The sequence below is a fragment of the Bos mutus genome, chromosome 22 (assembly GCF_027580195.1).
Source record: "Bos mutus isolate GX-2022 chromosome 22, NWIPB_WYAK_1.1, whole genome shotgun sequence".
In the NCBI taxonomy this organism is placed as follows: Eukaryota; Metazoa; Chordata; class Mammalia; order Artiodactyla; family Bovidae; genus Bos; species Bos mutus.
This window is the reverse complement of record NC_091638.1, coordinates 796,250-817,051: the sequence shown is the minus strand read 5'-3', so window position 1 is coordinate 817,051 and position 20,802 is coordinate 796,250. Positions and strand designations below refer to the sequence as shown.

The 20,802-nt window shown below is 38.5% G+C and overlaps 1 protein-coding gene across 3 annotated transcripts in view; it reads right to left on the bottom strand.

The window, feature by feature from the left end:
- Positions 1–20,802, bottom strand: part of LANCL2 (LanC like glutathione S-transferase 2) — an 86,438-nt gene that overhangs the window by 39,473 nt on the left and 26,163 nt on the right. For all 3 annotated transcript variants that reach the window (XM_070358968.1, XM_070358967.1, XM_005904392.3), the window contains one exon: positions 20,198–20,315. In XM_070358968.1, coding sequence (XP_070215069.1) covers positions 20,198–20,315 — 118 coding nt within the window. The remainder of the gene's footprint in view (positions 1–20,197; positions 20,316–20,802) is intronic.

The window sequence follows — 20,802 nt, the reverse complement described above, 5'->3', positions numbered from 1 at the left end:
CCCAGTGAAGTTTTTGGCCAGGTAGTTGATGACATTCTCAAATTTTTATTTGGAATTTTATCTATTTACATGTTGTATCTCTTCCAGTGTCAGGTTTGGTAGATTATGTATTCAGAGAATTATCCATTTCAGTTATATTGTAAAATAAATTTATGTACTGAAAAGTAGTCATGTTATTCCTAAAATTTCCTGTTTTAAATTTTCCCAGTTTTATTGATGTTTCTATGCCTATTCTCCTAGCTGCAAAATTCTGTTCCTAATCAATGTTACTCTATGCTTATGTCCATGTTTCCTTGAATCGTATCTTAGCTAGTCTTCTAATATAGGAGTCAGCAAATTTTTTTTTTCCCATAAAAACCTAGATAATAAACTCTAGGTTAGGCCTTGAGGACCACATTCAGTCTCTGTTGGGTATTCTTTTATTTCAAAATTCTAGGAATGTAAATAAAAGCCCTTCTTGGTAACAGGCCCGTGAAAAGGCTGTATCCCAGATTTGGCCCATGAGCCATTGCGTGTAAGCTACTACACTAGCAGAGTCCTCTGCAATGCTCTAAATAAAAATATTTTCTAGGTTCTTCTTATATCTTTTGTTATACTTTATATGTTTGGAGGGTGGTAACCTAGCTGGATTTAAAATCTTATCTTCATTTTTAAATCCTTGAAAATCTTGTAGGGTGCTGGTGAACCTCTTAATGTGGCCACTTAGAGGTTTAATACCAAGGTGATTTCCTCCCCGTTGATACTTCTCTCACATACCTCCTCCTCAACTACTGACATCCCACACCACATAGTACATGTGCCACAACTGATGAACTGACACCGATGCATCATTTTCACCAAAAGCCCACCGTTTATACTGCCATACGCTCTTGGTGTTATACATTCTATGGGTTGGGACAAGTGTATAACAAAATGTATCCACCACTGTAGATGATCCAGAGCAGTTTCCCTGTCCTGAATATCCTCTGTGCTCTGCCTGTTCACCTGTGCTCCACCTCTAAATGCATTGAAACCAGTAACCACTTCTACTGTCTTCATAGTTACATATTTTCCAGAATACCATATAATTGAAATCATATAGTAGGTAGCCTTTTCAAAGTGTCTTCTAGAAAAAGTAGAAAGTTTAAGTTTCTTCCATGTCTCTTTCTGGCACACTCCTTTTAATGCTGATGGCACTTCATCGTTTAGATGCACCATTTAGTTATCGCCTTACTCACTGAAAGACATCTTGGCTACTTCAAACTTGGGGCAACTATGAATATGGTTTGCTATAAACACTCATGTGCAGCTTTTTGGTGGGTAATAAAGAGCACAATTACTGGAACGTATAGTAAGAGCCATGTTTAGCTTTGTAAAAAATTGCCAAACCATCTTCTAGTATGGCTGACTATTTTGCATCTCCACTAGCATTAAATCAGAGTTCTGGTTGTTCCACACTGTCACCAGCATTTGGTACTGTCAGTGTTTTGAAATTTGGCAATTCCCCAATGACATGAGATGTTGAACATCTTTTCATATGTTTTCATATGGTTTACTTGCCATCTGTGTATCTTTTTGGGTGAGGTGTCTGCTCATGCATTCTGTCTATTCTATAAGAGGGTTGTTCATTTCCTTATTATTGGGTTTTAAGAGTTTTTTTTGTTTATGCTTGGTAAAAATCCTTAATCAGGTATGTCCTTTGCAATTTAAAAAAAAATTTTTTTAATTGAAGGATAATTGCTTTACAGAATTTTGTTGTTTTCTGTCAAACCTCATCATGAATCAGCCATAGGACTTTTTCCTGGTCAGTGGCTTATCTTCTCATTGTTTTTCACACAGTAGCTTTTTAAAAAGCCTTATCATTTACAGGGATCTCTCTCACTGTCTCTCTCTCTCTTTTTTCAAATTAAAGCTTTGTGGCACTCTGAATTGAGTAAGTCTGTTAGAGTTATTTTCCCAATAGGATTTGCTCATGTTGTTTCCCAGTATCACATTTTGGCAATTCTCACAATATTTCAAACTCTCTACCAACAAAAGGATAAAGACTCACTGAATGCTTATGTTAGCATTTTTTTTACCAATATTTTAAAATTAAGGTATGTACATTGCTGGGTTTTTTTTTGGACATGATACTGTTACAAACTTAACAGACTAAACATAACTTTTATATGCACTGAGAAACCAAAAATTTATATGACTCATTTTATTGTGAAACTTGCTTTACTGTGGTAGTCTAGAACTGAACCTACAATATTCCCAGGGTTTTGGCTGTGTTTCTTTCACAGACCACATCTTCAGTGTTGTATGTAAAAAGTCAGTTCCACACCAAAGGCCATCTAGGTTTTCTTCTGTGTTATCTTGAGGAGTCTTGTATTTTATGTTCAAGTCCATAATCTATTTTGCTAATTTTTTTCTTTTGCTAATTCTTTTTAAAGTATCTAGATTCATTCTGTGGCATGTGGATGCCCAGGTGCTCTAGAACCATTTGTTGAAATGACCATCTTTGCTACACTGCATTGCCTTTGATCCTGTGTTAAATATTGCTAACTATATTTCTGTGGCTGTATGTCTGGGCTCTCGTCTGTTCTTTCACCAGGACTACACTGGTTGATTATTGCAGCTTATGAGTCTTAATAGTCTTATAAATCTTAAAGTTAGATAGTGTTAGTTCTCCATCTGTTCTTTTCCTTCAATATTGAGTGGAATATTCTGAGTTTCTTTCCTCTCTATATAAACTTTAGAATCAGTTTGTTGATATTCACAAAATAACTTGTTGGAATTTTGATTGGGACTGCACTGTATCTATAGATCAAACTGGGAAGAAATGACATCTTGACAATATTGAGTCTTCCTATCCAAGAACATGAAATATCTCACTTTAGTTCTCCTTTTGCTATCTTTAATAAAGAGCTTTGTAGTTTACCTCTCACAGATTTTTGTATATATTTTGATAGATTTGTACCTCAGTATTTTGGGGGGATGCTAATGTAAACGGTATTGTGTTCTTTAAATTTCACGTATTCATTGCTGGTATATAAAAAAACAATTTGTAAACTTACTTCATATCCCACAACTTTTCTCTAATTGCTTATTAGTTACAAAAATTTTTTTGTTGTTGATTCTGATTTTCTACTTAGAATGGCTATGACATCTGCAAAGGCAGTTTTATTTCTTCCTTCCAAATTTGCATACCTTTTATTTCCTTTTTTTGTCTTATTATATCAGCTACAACTTCAAGTATGATGCGGAAAGCAGTAGTGAGCAACATTTTTACCATGTTGCTGATCTTAGCAGGTAAGTTTAAATATTTACCATTAAATATGACATAGTTTTTTTTGTGATGTTCTTAACCAAGTTGAGGATGTTCCCCTCTATTCCTAGTTCACTGAGATGTTTAAATCACAAATAGGCACTGGATTTTGCCAAATGCTTTCTCTGTATTTTACGATGTTATTTTGTTTTCAATTTAATTCCACTCCACTTTCAAATATCACTATAACACTTCTTGGGTAGAGCAAGTATCTTATAATAACAAATTGTTCCTAAATTCATCTTTCTTTCTGTTGTATCTTACTATTGTTCATTTTACTTATACATAACATATACATGGTAGTACGGTCATGCTCAAAATTCTTAAAGTTAGGCTTCAGAAATACATGAATTGAGAACTTCCAGATGTTCAAGATGGGTTTAGAAAAGGCAGAGGAACCACAGAGCAAATTGCCAGCATTCACTGGCTCATGGAGAAAGCAAGGGAATTCCAGAAAAACATCTACTTCTGCTTCATTAACTAAACTAAAGACTTTGTATGGATCACAAAAAACTGGAAAATTCTTAGAGATGGGACCTCCTTACCTGTCTCCTGTCTCACTTCTTGCAGATTAATAAGCAACAGTTAGAACTGAACATGGAAAACTGGTTCAAAATTGGGAAAGGAGGACAACAAGGCTGTACATTGTCACCTTGCTTACTTAACTTATATGCAGAGTACATCATGTGAAATGCCAGACTGGAAGAATCATAAGCTAGAACCAAGACTGCTGGGAGAAATATCAACAACCTCAGATGTGCAGATGACCCCACTCCAATGGCATAAAGTATAGAGGAACTGAAGAGCTTCTTGATAAGGGTGAGAGAGTGAAAACACTGGCTTGGAACTCAATATTAAAAAAACTAAACTCATGGCATCTGGTCCCAACACTTCATGGCAAACAGAAGGGGGGAAAGTGAAAGCAGTGACAGATTTTATTTTCTTGGGCTCCAAAATCACCAGTGTGAACGGTGACTGCAGGAGGTACTTGCTCCTTTGAAGGCAAGCTATGACAAACCTAGGCAACATATTAAAAGCAGAGGCATCACTTTGCTGACAAAGGTCCGTATAGTTAAAGCTATGGTTTTTCCAGCAGTCATGTACAGACATGAGAGTTGGACCATAAAGAACGTTGAGCACTGAAGAATCAATAATCAATGCTTTCAAATTGTGGTGCTAGAGAAGACTCACGGGAGTCCCCTGGACTGCAAGGAAATCAAACCTGTCAATCCTAAAGCAAATCAATTCTCAATATTCATAGGAAGGACTGATGCTGAAGCTCCAATACTTTGGCCACCTGACACAAATGACTCATTGGAAATGACTGATGCTGGGAAAGGTTGAAGGCAAAAGGAGGGGGGGCAGCAGAGAACGAGATGGTTAGATAGTACCACTGATTCAATGGACATGAATCTGAGCAAACTCCAGGAGATAGTGGAGGACAAAGGAGGCTGGCGTGCTGCAGTCCACTGGGTCACAAAGAGCTGGACACAACAACATATATATAATCATATATATATATAAAATATATATATGTGCATATAAACATATATATGTGCGTATATATAAACATACATATATGCTTATGTAACAAATATATTCATTGCTGTTATTTGAATATATATTAAGTTGGTGCAAAAGTAACTGCAGTTGGTGCAAAAAAGCAGGGTTCAAAAGTGCTTGGTTCAAAAATAATTGCAGTTCATTGATGCAAAAGTCAACCACAATTACTTTTGAACCTCAATTACTTTTGCTCCAACTGCAATTACTTTTGCACCAATCTAATAATTTGATCTGCTAGATCATTTGAGAATAAGAAAAATAAAAATTTTTATTTCACCTTCACTTATTCATACACTAAAGCTCTTCCTTATTTTAGTAACTGCTGGTGACTCAGATGGTAAAGAATCCGCCTCCAATGAGGGAGACCTGGGTTCGGTCCCTGACTTGGGAAGATCTCCCAAAGGAGGGCATGGCAACCCACTCCAGTATTCTTGCCTGGAGAATCCCTATGGACAAAGAAGTCCACAGGGTCTCAAAGAGTCAGACAAATCTGAGTGACTAAGCACAGCAACAAGTAGCTAACTAATACCATTTTCCTTCTCACAAAGACTTGGTTTATCATTTCTTGAAAATCAAGTCAAATGGCAACAAATTTCCTTGATTTTTGTTTGAGAAAGTTTTTACACCTCCTTCACTTTTAAGGATAATTTGAAAGGGTACAAAATTCTAGGATTTTTTTTTTTTTAACTCTCAACACTTGAAATATTTCACTCCACTCTTACCTTGCTTACATTGTTGCCAAAAAGAAGTCTGGTGTAATTCTGATCCTTGCTTCTTTATAATAGGGCAGTTTTTTCCTTCATGTTCTTCCAAGAGTTTAAAAAATATATATTATTGGAGTATAGTTGATTTACAGTATTGTGTTTGTTTCAGGTGTAAAGCAAAGTGAATCAGTTATACAAATGCATATATCCAGTCATTTTTCAATTCTTTTCCCATTTAGGTCTTTAGAGAGTATTGAATAGGGTTTCCTGGAGAAGAAAACGGCAACCCACTCTAGCATTCATGCCTGGAAAATCCCATGGACTGAGGAGCCTGATGGGCTACAATCCATGGGGTCGCAAAGAGTCGGACACGACTGAGCAACTTGTGTGTGTGTACTATATGTGTGCTCAGTTGCTCAGTTGTGTCCAACTCTTTGTGACCCCATGGACTGTGGCCTGCTAGGCTCCTCTGTCCATGGGATTTCCCAGGCAAGAATGGTGCAGTGGATTGCCATTTTCTTTTTCAGGGGATCTTCCTGACCCAGGGATTGAACCCGCATCTCCTTCGTTGGCAGAGGGATGCTTTACCACTGAGCCAGCAGGGAAGCCCTGTGCTATACAGGAGGTTGTTATTAGTTATCTGTTTTACATATACTAGTGTGTATGTGTCAATCCCAAATTATCTTTTGCTCCCTGCTTTCCCCACTAGTAAGTTTGTTTTCTACATCTGTGACTCTATTTCTATTTCGTAAATAAGTGCACTTGTACCCTTTTCTAAGATTCCACATATAAGAGATATACAGTATTTGTCTTTTTCTGTCTGACTTACTTCACTCAGTATGACAATCTCTAGGTCCGTATGTTGCTGCAAATGGCATTATTTCGTTCTTTTTCTGAGTAAATTACATTGTATACTGCCTCCAGGCTCCTCTGTCCATAGAATTCTCCAGGCAAGAATACTGGAATGGGTAGTCATTCCCTTCTCCAGGTGATTTTCCTGACCCAGGGATCAAACCTGGGTCTCCCACATTGCAGGCAGATTCTTTTACTGTCTGAGCTACCAAGGAAGCCCAGATATGCCCCAAGTTTTCTTTATCCACCCCTCTGTTGTGGACATTTAGGTTGATTCTATGTCCTGGCTATTATAAGTAGCGTTGTGATGAACACTGGGATGCATGTATCTCTTTCAAGATTTTTTTACCTTTGGTTTTGTGAAGTTTGGATATTAAATGCCTAGATGCAGGTTTTTGTTCTTTGTTTTTGGTATTTATCCTGTTCCTAGACCTGTGGTTTAGTGCATATTAATTTGGAAAAATTCTTAGTCATTATTGCTTCAAATATTGCTTCTGATCCTTTCTCTGTTTCTTTTCTTTCTGGTATTCCCATTTCACAAATGTTAAACCTTTTGTCGTTGTTTCCCATTTCTTGAATATTCTGTTTTCTTTTTTTTCAGTTTTGTAAATTTCTTCTGCTGTATCTTTAAGCTAAGGATTCTCTCCTTAGCTGTGTCTAGTAGAGAATTCTTTATCTGTTACCGTGTATTTGATTTCTAGCATTTATGTTCAATTCTTAGAATTTATACCTCTCTGCTTACATTATCCATGGGTTCAAGTTGTCTACCTTTCATTAAAATCCTTAGCATATCATCATAGTATTTAAAAATTCCTGGTCCAGTAATTCCAACATTCCTTCCATATCTCGTTCTGGTCCTGACGTTTGTTTAGTCACCTCAAACTGGCTTGTTTTTGCCTTTCAGTATGTCTAGCAATTTTTCTGTTGAAAGGTAGACAAGGTACTAGGTAAAAGAAACTGCAGCAAATAGTCCTGCAGTAATGGAGTGGTCAGGAGTGCAGGAGTGGAGGCATTCTATGGTCCTGTGAGCAGGTCTCAGTGTTCCAGTGAACATGCGCCCCTGGACCATGAACTCCATTAGTACGCCTCAGTGTCTTTCTCCCCTTAGGTTGAACAGGATGCCAGAGGGAGCTGGAGTCGGCTATTACACTTTCCCCAGGTAGCTTAGCTTCTGATCCAGTAGGTTAGGCTCTGGTAAAATAATTTCTCCTGAAGGCTGGCCTTGTTAAGAACAGAATGCTCTGAAATATTTTAAAATGGTTCCTTTGCCCCTCAACCCCACGAGAAGCATGCAGGGATTTTTTCCAATATTCACAGTGAGGACCTGGGATAACTGCTGAAGTTAACGTCACAAAAGTGTGGAAGCCTCCCTATGACTGGGCCCTCCTGGAGTTTTTTTCTTTCCCATATTTGCCTACAGTGAGTTTCAGGCATTAAGCAATTACGGTTTAGGTTCCTGTGGTGATTTCCCTTTGTAGGTCTCTGCTCTAGTAAATTGTGATTTTCTGAATCTCCCTGAATATTGCTCCTATTTTAGGTGTAGCTACTTGTCATGTAACCCCAATTTTCTGATGGATCCAGAAAACTGGGATTACACGACAAATAGAAAAGTTGTTGACTTTTCAGTCTGTTCAGTTTTTAACTTTTTAGCACAAAGTGGTGACTTTTATTAGTAACTCCTTACATGTCAGGCAGAAACTGCAAGTTTTCCTTAGGTTTAATTTTTTTCTTGTTTTATTTTTCCTTTTATGTATTCCTATATTTTCACTTCTTTCTTCAACTCCTTGCAATTTGGTCCTCGTTTCTGACATGAATTTGTCGTTTCCTTGAATTTCTTTTTTGAGTTCTGTCAATTCTCATTTTACATCGTCTTACTGCCTTACCATCTCTCCTCAGAGTTCCACTATTTCTGCACTGTGAATATACTGCATAATTAAGTTACAAAATTAATGCTGAAAAGTGCTGCACTTTTTCTCCATCTTGTAGTAGAAATGTCTTGCTATGTTTTCTTCTGCTGACAAACTCTGATTTTCTTTTTTATTTTTTCTAATATCATGTAAATAATTGATCTTTTTCTTAAATTTGAAACAGGTGTATTTTTCTGGATCAAATATTAATAGGAAGATTCTCTAGAAGAGGAAGATGGTGAGAGTGGCTTTCATTTGAAAGGCATCTTCTTCTTTTTAGGTGAGGAACAGTTTACATAATAAATGATGACTTTTGGTGGCCAGCTTTCCTTTGACTCTCATCTTTTTTGTTTCAGAAGGCACCTACCACTGATGTTTCCCTCCTTCCTACACATTAGCAGTGTCACCAGGAATGCGGCTTCTGCTTTCTAAGTTAATCCTCTTTTTCAGAATAGTGCTTTGTTAGAAAGTCTATAAAACCTATGTTCCCCATATAACCAGATACCTTTCTTTGCTTTGTCCAGCATTACCTGCCCACTCTTCACATAGATGTGCCCTCTAAGCTTCCCCTCAGGGTCTGTCTCACTCCTGCTGGGAATAATCACTTGTGGGGAGTCATAGGACAGATTTTGCCACCCCTGGATCCTTTGTCTTTCTTCCCCTGCTCTACCAAGGCTCTTTCCATAGTCATTCTGGATGCTATTTGTTTTTAACCCTGTATTATTTGTGTATATTCTCTATCTCATATTTTGCTAAAGAGATAAATTTTGAATGGTTCAATTCTTCTTCTTATATTGTACAGTTTTAGGAGACAAGACAGGGAGGTATGGGTCTAAGTGGATTCCATACTGCTACATGAACCCCAAAGCCCTAAATATTATTTGAAATCATTCAAACCAAATACTTCCATGATAACTCTCAGTGATCCCCCAAAATGACAACAATTGGGGATTTTTAAAAAACAATGATTCTTAGAATCATACTCTCTGAATTCCTGATACAACTGTCCTGGAATGGAGTCTCTGTTTATTATAAAGCTCTTCAGATAATTCTGATGCGTAGCCAATTTGGGGTCTAACAATAATGGAGTTAAAACGGAAGAAATTCTTTAAGTAAAAGCTTCATGGGGGAAGCCTGTGCTACTAACAACTGATTTTTCCTTTCAAAATAACTGTATTCTTTGTATTTTACTTCAAGTTAGCCAAAATTATTTAACTTTATATTTAGGATCAATTTCTTTGGCTCTGTAAGAGAACTAGCTCCATGTCTGGGTATAAAAGTTTGAAAAATTCAATTCTATTGTCACTATGTAATATTGTAGTCACAATAGGCAAATAATAAATAAAGCATAGCATAAATGAGTACATATATAAACACAAATAAAGAGATCATGGTCATCATATTTGGGTGTCACTTGAAAAACAAGTACCAGTTCCTGGCACCTCCAACATTACACTTGTGTCCATACTGTTTACTGATTAAACTATAAAAATTTAGCAAGAAAAGACTATAAATTTACATGTGAATTGCTATTAACAATAATCATACTGTGTTTCTAATCCCTCAAAACAAGGTCTGTCCAGCAAAACAGACACAGATGTAAAGAACAGACTTTTGAACTCTGTGGGAAAAGCCAAGGGTGGGATGATTTGAGAAAATAGCATTGAAACATGTATACTATCATATGTGAAACAGATTGCCAGTCCAGGTTCGATGTATGAGACAGGGTGCTCAGGGCCGGTGCACTGGGATGACCCAGAGGGATGGGATGGGGAGGGAGGTGGGAGAGGGGTTCAGGATGGGGAACACATGTACACCCATGGCTGATTCATGTGAATGTATGGCAAAAACCACTGCAATATTGTAATTAGCCTCCAATTAAAATAAATAATTAAACAACAACAAAAACAAGGTCTGTCTCATTTCTTTTATATTCCCTAGATAGCTATTATAATGTATGACACCATGGTAAAATAATAAAAAGAATATAAAGATTAGTTACGGCAAACTGATTTTGAAATTAAAATTTTTGATGTGAAGTGTTACTACTGGTTGCTTAATTATAATTATCAAAATCAAAATCTTTATGTGTACAAATGATTTAAATGAGTACAAACAGAAGGTTAAATCATTGATAACTATTAAGGCCAGAAAAGTCACACAAATTTAGCTTGTCGCAAAGAACAAAGACATAGAAGCAAACAAAGAAAAACAGACCTTAGAGCAAGTCTGTTCTCATTACACATTTAAAAAAATCAGACATATATTAGGTCAGGTAATCAATGTTACAAAAATGACATACTAACTTCATATGACATTTAAACTTCAAGCAGAAAGAATTTCTTTAGAAATAAAACTACAGGCCTGGAAGGAACATGTGGCCCAGAATGGAAGCAGTTGGGGCTCAGGACAGGTAGGCAAGTGTTTAAGAATATTAATGTCCAGGAGACCTTCAAATGGCAGACAAGTAAGATGGGGGATCACCTTTCCCCCAACAAACTCATCAAAAATTCATCTGCATGTGGAACAACTTCTACAGAACAACTTCTGAACACTAGCAGAAGACAGACTTCCAAAAAGATAAGTCAATCTTATCTTTGAGTTAAGATAAGAATGAGATACAGCAAAGGATAAAGATAAAAAAAGAGACAAAGGATTTTGAGATGGGGACCAGCACCCTGTGGAGGGAGTCATGAAGGAGGAAAAGTTCCCACACACTCGGAAACCCCTCATGGGAGGAGTCAGGGGGACCTTTGGACTCTCAGAGGGGAATCCAGCAACAGGTGCTCAGAAGGCAAAACCGAGATAATTCACCACAGAGATCTTGCCAAACTGCCCTTCCCAGTCGAGAAGTGGCCTGAATGCCTCCACAGTGAGTGGAGGGTATCAAGGCTCAGGCTTTGGGGGTCGGACTCCAGGGAGAGGACTGAGGTTGACTACCATGAAGATGAGGAGGTTAGTATGATACAGCTAAGGGAGTTCAGGGAAAAGACTGGGCCTGCCAGAGAGGCAAGAGATCACTGCTGCAGGAAAGCTCTAACTCCCCATGCTCATGGAACGCAGGACCCCATCTTCACAAGTGCCAGAGGGAAAAGGAGACAGCAGCGGTCAGTGACTCCAGAAACAGAAAGTCTGGCAGGAGAGCCAGATGCAGAAATAGACACAACTGCAGTTTGTGATACCAGAGGGGGAAACATGGGATACTAGACTGCTGCCAGGCCAGTGTGGGGGCCAGAGGCGGTGGCCAGGAGGCCACTATGGTCTTAACCCCAGGGTTCCAACTGCCACCAACCTGTGAGTGGGCACAGGTCACTGCCCACACCTTCCTGGAGGCCTGAGCAGCTGGGCTCTGCCTAGGGACCCACAACCTGAGGCCAATTCCCCTGGGGAAGTGCATGACCTTCCTTAGAGTGTGGTAACTTCCTGCAGATCTCAGCCTCAGTGGGCACTCCCCACACACCCCAAATGTGTCTGCTGTACCCCTCCCTGTCCCCAGTCCAACTGAACAAGTGAGCCCTAATAAGCTGCTATTTTTGTCCCCTCATGTCTAGGTGGAAAACAGACATGAGAGGGAGGCCTACAAGCAGAGGCAGGGCCTAAACCAGAGCAGAGAACCAGGGGCCGTGTGAGCAACAGAGAGAAGGGAAAACAGCTCTTACAGCTGCAGGTGCAGCAGATTAAATCCCCACAATCAGCCCAAAGTTGTGGACTTTAGGGGCAACTGTGGACTCTGGGAACAAGTAAAGCAACTACTGAGTAAGGCAAAATCTGAGCCTGAGCTGACATTACACTGCCCACAACAGGTCCAAAGACCTTTCCAGAAATGCTGGAAGACTTTCTGAGTAGGTAGATGGACTACAGCACACTGTGTGAAGAGGAAAATAAGGAATTTGTACAACATTCTTCCAGCTATCACTCTATATATTTTTTCTTTTTCATATTGTTCTAATGATGTTCTTTCTTTATTAAACCTTTAATTGTTATTTTTTATGAACTACTTTTGCCTTTGTTAAAACATCTTATTTTTAAATGAATTCATTAAAACATCTTATTTTTAAATGAATTCATTCTATTTTTTCCTGTTTTTACAGTACTCTCTAGTTATATTACATTTTTTCCATGTTTTTTACTTTGTATTTGTGCTAGTCTGCTGCTGCTAAGTCGCTTCAGTCGTGTCTGACCCTGTACAGCCCCATAGACGGCAGCCCACCAGGCTCCTCTGTCACTGGGATCCTCCAGACAAGAATACTGGAGTGGGTTGCCATTTCCTTCCCCACTGTGCTAGTCTAGTTTTTAGCACTGATTTTCACACTTGGATTTGTTTAATGACTTGATTACTTTCTTCATTTTCGACTCCTGTTTTTCTCTTTTTCTTTTCATTTCTTTTTTCTTGCTCTGTTCTCAATCTAAGTGTGTGAGTTTCTTTGGGTGTTCTTGGCTGTGGTTTAACCATTAGTCTTGGGGTTTTGTGTTCTGTGCTGTGTGGCCTGTGACATTTTGGAGCTGCATTAAGGGGTTGGGCCTTAACCCCTGAGATGGGAGACCCGAGTTCAGGACTCAGGACCAAGAGACCTTCCAACCATGGAACATTAGTCAGCAAGAGCTCTTCCAAAGGTCTCTCAACACTAAGACCAAGCCTTACCCAAAAGCAAGCAATCTTCAATACCAGACACCTCAAGCAAAACCTTCAGCAAAATAGGAACACACACTTGCCCATGATCAGACAGGCTGCCTAAAGCCATAACAAGCCCAGAGAAACCCCAAAACACACTACTGGATATGGCACTACCCTTCAGGGAGACAAAACACAGTTCCACCAACAACAAGAACACGGGCACAGGTCCCCAACACTAGGAAACTTCACAAGTCACTGGTCCAACCCCAGCCATGGGGGAACCCTGACAAATGAGAGGAACTACTACCTTCAAGCCTACAAAAAGGCGACCTCAAAAGCAATAAATTAAACAAAATGAAAAGAAAGAGAAACATGAAGCAGATAAAGGAAAATGGTAAAAACCCACAAGACCAAACAAATGAAAAATAGGTAGTCTTCCTGAAAAAGAATTCAGTGCAATGACAGTAAAGATATCCAAAACCTTGGTAACAAAATGGATGCACAGATAAACAGAATGGAACACAGATCTAGAATGTATGAAAAATGTTTACCAACGACCTAGAAGAAATAAAGAATAGAAAGCCAACAGCTGAACAACACAATAACTGAGATTCAAAATACTCTGGAGGGAACCAACAGCAGAATAACTGAGGCAGAAGAACAGATAAGTGAGCTTGAATATAGCATGGTGGAAATAACTGAAGCAGAATAGGACAAAGGAAAAAAATTAAAGAAATAGCAACACTCCAGAGAACTCTGGGACAATATTTAGTGCACCAATATTCAAATTATAGGCATCCCAGAAGAAGAAGAGAAAAAGAAAGGGTATGAGAAAATATTTCAGAATATTATAGTCAAAAACTTCCCAACATGGGAAAGCAAATAGCTACCCAAGTCCAGGGAGACCAGGGAATCTCATAAAGGATAAACCCAAGGAGAAACACACCAGGACACATATTAGTCAAACTAATGAAAATTAAACACAATGAAAAAATATTAAAAGCAGCAAGGAAAAAGCAATAAATAACATACAAGGGGATCCCTGTAAGGCTAACAGCTGATCTTTCAACAGAAACTCTACAAGTTAGAGGGAGTAGCAGGATATACTTAAAAGTGATGAAAGGGGAAAAAACCTACAACCAACATTACTCTATCCAGCAAGATTCTCATCAGATCCAAAGGAGATATCAAAAGCTTTACAGAAGCAAAAGTGAAGAGAATTCAGTACCACCAAACCAGCTTTAACAAATGGTAAGAGAACTTCTCTAGATAGGAAGCACAAGAGAAAGAAAAGCCCTACAGAAACAAACCCAAAAGAAAAAAGTAAACGGTAATAGGATCATATATATCAATAATTACCATAAATGTAAATGGATTAAATGCTTCAAACAAAACACACAGATTAGCTGAATGGACACAAAAACAAGACCCTTATATATGCTGTTCACAAGAGAATAACCTCAGACCTAGAGACACATACAGACTGAAAGTGAGGGGCTGGAAAAAGATATTCCATGCAAATTGAAAACAAAAGAAAGTGGGAATAACAACATTCATATCAGATAAAATGGGCTTTAAAACACACACCATTACAAGAAACAAGGAAGGACACCACATCATGATCAAAGGTACAATCCAAGAACAAGATATAACAATTATAAATATATATCCACCCAACATTGAAGCACTGCAATACATAGGCAAAAGCTAACTATCAAAGGGGAAATTGACAGTAACTCAGTAATAGTGGGAGGCTTTAACCACTCACACCAATGGACAGACCATCTAGATAGAAACTTAATAAGGAAACACGAGCTTTAAATGATATATTGGACTAGCTGGACCTAATTGATATCCACAGGGCACTTCATCGAAAAACAGTAGATTTCACTTTTTTCTCACTTTTTTCCTGAACATTCTCCAGGATAGATCACATCTTGAGTCACAAATCAAGCTTTGGTAAATTTTAAAAACTGAAATCATCTCAAGATCTTTTTGACCACAATGGTATAAAATTAGATGTGAACTACAAAGTGGGAAAAAAACTATAAAAATCACAAACAAATGTAGGCTAAACAAAATGCTTCTGAGTAATGAAGAGGTCACTGAAGAAATCCAAAGAGAAGATCAAAAAATACTTAGAAGCAAATGACAATGAAAACGTGACAACTCAAAACCTATGGGAGGCAGTAAAAGCTGTGCTAAGAGGGAAGTTTATAGCAATACAATCCTATCTCAAGAAACAAGAGAAAATTCAAATAAACTACTTAACCCTACACCTAAAGCAACTAGAAAAAGAACAAAAAAACCCCCCAAAGTTAGTAGAAGGAAAGAAATCATGAAGATCGGACCAGAAATAAATGAAAAAGAAATGAAGGTGACAAAAACAACGAGCAAGAAAACTAAAAGCTGGTTCCTTAAATGATAAAAAAATGGACAAACCATTAGCCAAACTCATTAAGAAAAAGGAGAAGACTCAAATCAACAGAATTAGAAATGAAAAAGGAGAAGTTACAACAGGCAGTGCAGAAATTAATCATGGAGATTACTACGAGCAAATATAATGGTAATAAAATAAACAACCAGGAAGATATGGACATATTCTTAGAAAAGTATAACCTTCCAAGACTGAAACAGAAGAAACAGAAAATACGAACAGACCAACTACAGACATAGAAATTGAAACTGTAACCAAAAATCTTCCAACAAACAAAAGCTCATGGCCAGATGGCTTCACAGGTGAATTCTACCAAAAATTCAGAGAAGAGCTAACACTTATCTTGCTCAAACTCTTCTAGAACTCGTTCTACAAGGCCACCATCAACCTCATACCAAAACCAGACAAAGCTGCCACAAGAAAAGAAAATTAAAGGCCAATATCATGGACAAATTAGATGTACAAATCCTCAGCAAAATTCTAGAAAACAGAATCCAACAACACATTAAAAGGTTCATATATCATGATCAAGGGGCGTTTATTCCAGGGAGGCAAAGATTCTTCAGTATCACAAATCAATCAATGTGATATACCCTATTAACATATTGTTAGGGAAAAAAAACTGCATGATCATCTCAACAGATTCACAGCAAGCTTTCAACAAAATTCAACACCCATTTATAAAAAAAAAAAAAATACTCTCCAGAAAATAGGCATAGATGGAACATACCTCAAAATAATAAAGTCCATATATGACAAACCTACAGCAAACATTATTCTTAATGGTGAAAAACTGAAAGTTTTAGACGTCTTAGCCGTAGCAATCAGAGGAAAAAAACAAATAAAAGGAATCCAGACTGAAAAAGACATAGGAGAAGTCTCATTGTTTGCAGATGACATGATTCTTTACATAGAAAACCGTAAAGATGTCACAAGAAAATTACTAGAGCTAATCAATGAACATACTAAAGTCACAAGACACAAAATTAATACACTGATATCCCTTGCATTTCTATACACTACCAATGAAAAACCAGAAAGAGAAATTAGGGAAACAATCCCATTCACCATTGAACAAAAAGAATAAAATACCTAGGAATAAACCTACTTAAAGAGACAAAAGACCTGTATGTAAAAAATTGTAAGAAGCTGATGAAAGAAATCAAAGATGACACAAACAGATGCAGAGATATACCAAGTTCTTGGATTGGAGAATTAATACTGTGAAAATGACAATACTATGCAGAGCAATTTACAGATCCATTGCAATCCCTATCAAAATATCAATGGTATTTTCACGGAACTAGAACAGAAAATTTCACAATTTGTATGGAGATACAATTCAGTTCAGTTCAGTCGCTCAGTCATGTCCGACTCTTTGCAACCCCATGAACTGCAGCACACCAGGCCTCCCTGTCTACCACCAACTCCCAGAGTTTACCCAAACCCATGTCCATCGAGTCAGTGATGCCATCCAACCATCTGATCCTCTGTCATCCCCTTCTCCTCCTGTCCTCAATCCTTCCCAGCATTAGGGTCTTTTCCAATGAGTCAACTCTTCGCATGAGGTGGCCAAAGTATTGCAGTTTCAGCTTCAACATCAGTCCTTCCAATGAACACCCAGGACTGATCTCCTTTAGGATGGACTGATTGGATCTTCTTGCAGTCCAAGGGGCTCTCAAGAGTCTTCTCCAATACCACAGTTGAAAAGCATCAATTACTCTGCACTCAGCTTTCTTCACAGCCCAACTCTCACATCCATACATGACCACTAGAAAAACCATAGCCTTGACTAGACAGACCTTCGTTGGCAAAGTAATGTCTCTGCTTTTGAATATGCTATCCAGGTTGGTCATAACTTTCCTTCCAAGGAGTAAGCGTCTTTTAATTTCATGGCTGCAATCATCATCTGCAGTGATTTTGGAGCCCAGAAAAATAAAGTCTGACACTGTTTCCACTGTTTCCCTATCTATTTCCATGAAGTGATGGGACCAGAAGCCATGATCTTAGTTTTCTGAATGTTGAGTTTTAAGTCAACTTTTTCACTCTCCTCCTTCACTTTCTTCAAGAGGCTTTTTAGTTCCTCTTCACTTTCTGCCATAAGGGTGGTGTTGTCTACATATCTGAGGCTACTGATATTTCTCCCAGCAATCTTGATTCCAGCTTGTGCTTCTTCCAGCTCATTTCTCATGATGTATTCTGCATATTAGTTAAATAAGCAGGGTGACAATATACAGCTTTGATGTACTCCTTTTCCTATTTGGAAGCAGTCTGTTGTTCCATGTCCAGTTCTAACTGTTGCTTCCTGACCTGCATATAGGTTTCTCAAGAGACAGGTGAGATGATCTGGTATTCCCATCTCTTTAAGAATTTTCCACAGTTTATTGTAATCCACATAGTCAAAGGCTTTGGCATAGTCAATAAAGCAGAAATAGATGTTTTTCTGAAACTCTCTTGCTTTTTCGATGATCCATTGGATGCTGGCAATTTGATCTCTGGTTCCTCTGCCTTTTCTAAAACCTGCTTGAACATCTGGAAGTTCACAGTTCATGTATTGCTGAAGCCTGGCTTGGAGAATTTTGAGCATTACTTTACTAGCATGTGCTGCTGCTGCTAAGTCACTTCAGTCGTGTCCGACTCTGTGCGACCCCATAGACGGCAGCCCACGAGGCTCCCGCCCCTGGGATTCTCCAGGCAAGAACACTGGAGTGGGTTGCCATTTCCTTCTCCAATGCATGAAAGTGAAAAGTGAAAGTGAAGTCGCTCAGTCATGCCCGACTCTTAGCAACCCCATGGACTGCAGCTCACCAGGCTCCTCTGCCCATAGGATTTTCCAGGCAAGAGTACTGGAGTGGGTCGCCAGGGCCTTCTCCGACTAGCATGTGAGAGGACTGCAATTGTGCGGTAGTTTGAGTATTCTTTGGCATTGCCTTTCTTTGGGATTGGAATGAAAACTGACCTTTTCCAGTCCTGTGGCCACTGCTGAGTTTTCCAAATTTGCTGGCATATTGAGTGCAGCACTTTCACAGCATCATCTTTCAGGATTTGAAAGAGCTCAACTGGAATTCCATCACCTCCACTAGCTTTGTTCGCAGTGATGCTTCATAAGGCCCACTTGACTTCACATTTTAGGATGTCTGGCTCTAGCTGAGTGATCACACCATCGTGATTATCTAGGTCATGAAGATCTTTTTTGTACAGTTCTTCTGTGTATTCTTGCCACCTCTTCTTAATATCTTCTCCTTCTGTTAGGTCCATACCATTTCTGTCCTTTATTGAGCCCATCTTTGCATGAAATGTTCCCTTGGTATCTCTAGTTTTCTTGAAGAGATCTCTAGTCTTTCCCATTCTGTTGTTTTCCTCTATTTCTTGCACTGATCGCTGAGGAAGGCTTTTTTACCTCTCCATGCTATTCTTTGGAACTCTGCTTTCAGATGGGAATATCCTTCCTTTTCTCCTTTGCTTTTTGCTTCTCTTCTTTTCAGAGCTATTGGTAATAAAAGACTCCCAATAGCCAAAGCAATCTTGAGAAAGAATGGAGGTGGAGGAATTAACTTTCCTTACTGTGGGCTTTACTGCAAAGCTATAGTCATCAAGACAGTGTGGTACTTGCACCAAAATAGAAATATAGACCAATGGAGCAGGACAGAGACCCCAGAGATAAACCCATGCACCTATGGGCACCTTGTCTGTGATGACAGAGGCAAGAACATACACTAGAGAAAAGAAAGTCTCTTAAATAAACAGTGCTGGGAAAACTGGACAGCTACATGCAAAAGAATGAAACTAGAACACCTCCTAACATCACACACAAAAATAAACTCAAAATGGATTAAAAACTTAAATAGTAAGGCCAGAAACTATAAAACTCTTAGAGGAAAACATAGGCAATACACTTTTTGATGAGATCAATGTAATGGAAATTAAAAAAAAAAAAACCCACAAAAAAACCCATCATTAAATTTACAAGCTTTCTGCACAGCAAAGGAAACAATAAAGAAGATTAAAAGACAATCCTGAGAATGGGAGAAAATAACTGCAAATGAAATAACTGACAAAAGACTAATCTCCAAAATATATAAGCAGTTCACATAGTTCAATATCAGAAAAACAAAGCCCCATCAAAAATTGGGCAGAAGGCCTAAACAGACATTTCTCCAAAGAAGACATCCAGATGGCCAATAAACACATGCTAATCATTGGAGAAATGCAAATCAAAACTACAATGAGGCATCACCTCATACCAGTCAGAACGGCCAACATCCAAGACTGCAGAAACAATAAATGCTGGAGAGGATGTGGAGAGAAGGGAGCCCTCTTGCACTGTTGGTGGGAATGTAAACTGATACAGTTACTATGGAGAACAGAGATTCCTTAATAAACTAGGAAAAAATCTACCATATGAACCAGAAACACCACCACTGGCATATATTTAAGAAAACCGTAATTCAAAAAGACACACGTACCCATGTTCACAGCAGTACTATTTACAACAGCTTGGACAAGGAACCAACTTAGATGTTCATTAACAGAAGAATGGATAAAGAAGATACAGTACATACATACAATAGAATATAATTCAGTCATAAATAAGAATGAATTTGTGTCAGTTCCAGTGAGGTGGATGAATCTAGAGCCTGTTATGCTAGATTTTTTTTTTTAATAAATTAAAAAAAAATTACAAAGCATTTCATCAATGAAGATAGTTCAAAACTTCTTTTTATAAAGTATAAAACATATCATTTTAAAAGAAAAATAATTCAGATCCAAGTCTTACACATCATAATCCAAAAATAAAATGTATCAATTGCTTATATCCCATAGACTTACCTGTCCAACCTGTATAAGCAGAGCAATCATGTGGATCAGCTGTCTTCAGCCCTTCTTCCATTTGCTGTAGAAGATCTTTAATTTTGGTCTGGATCCGTCTTGTGAAGTTATTAATAATCTGACAACCAAAAGAAGACATAATATTAAATTACAGAAGACTACGATAATGTTCAGAGGAGGCAATGGCACCCCACTCCTGTACTCTTGCCTGGAAAATCCCACGGACAGAGGAGCCTGAAAGCCTGCAGTCCATGGGGTCGATGAGGGTCGGACATGACTGAACGACTTCATTTTCACTTTTCACTTTCACACATTGGAGAAGGAAATAGCAACCCACTCCAGTGTTCTTGCCTGGAGAATCCCAGGGATGGGGGAGCCTGGTGGGCTGCCGTCTCTGGGGTCGCACAGAGTCGGACACGACTGAAGCAACTTAGGAGCAGCAGCAGCAGGATAATGTTGCAGTGGTTGGGAAAATTCCCTGGAGAAGGGAAAAGGTACCCACCCCAGTATTCTGGCCTGGAGAATTCCATGGACTATTTAGTCCATGGGGTTGCAAAGAGTTGGACATGACTGAGCAACTTTCACTTCACTTCAGTCTAACAGTC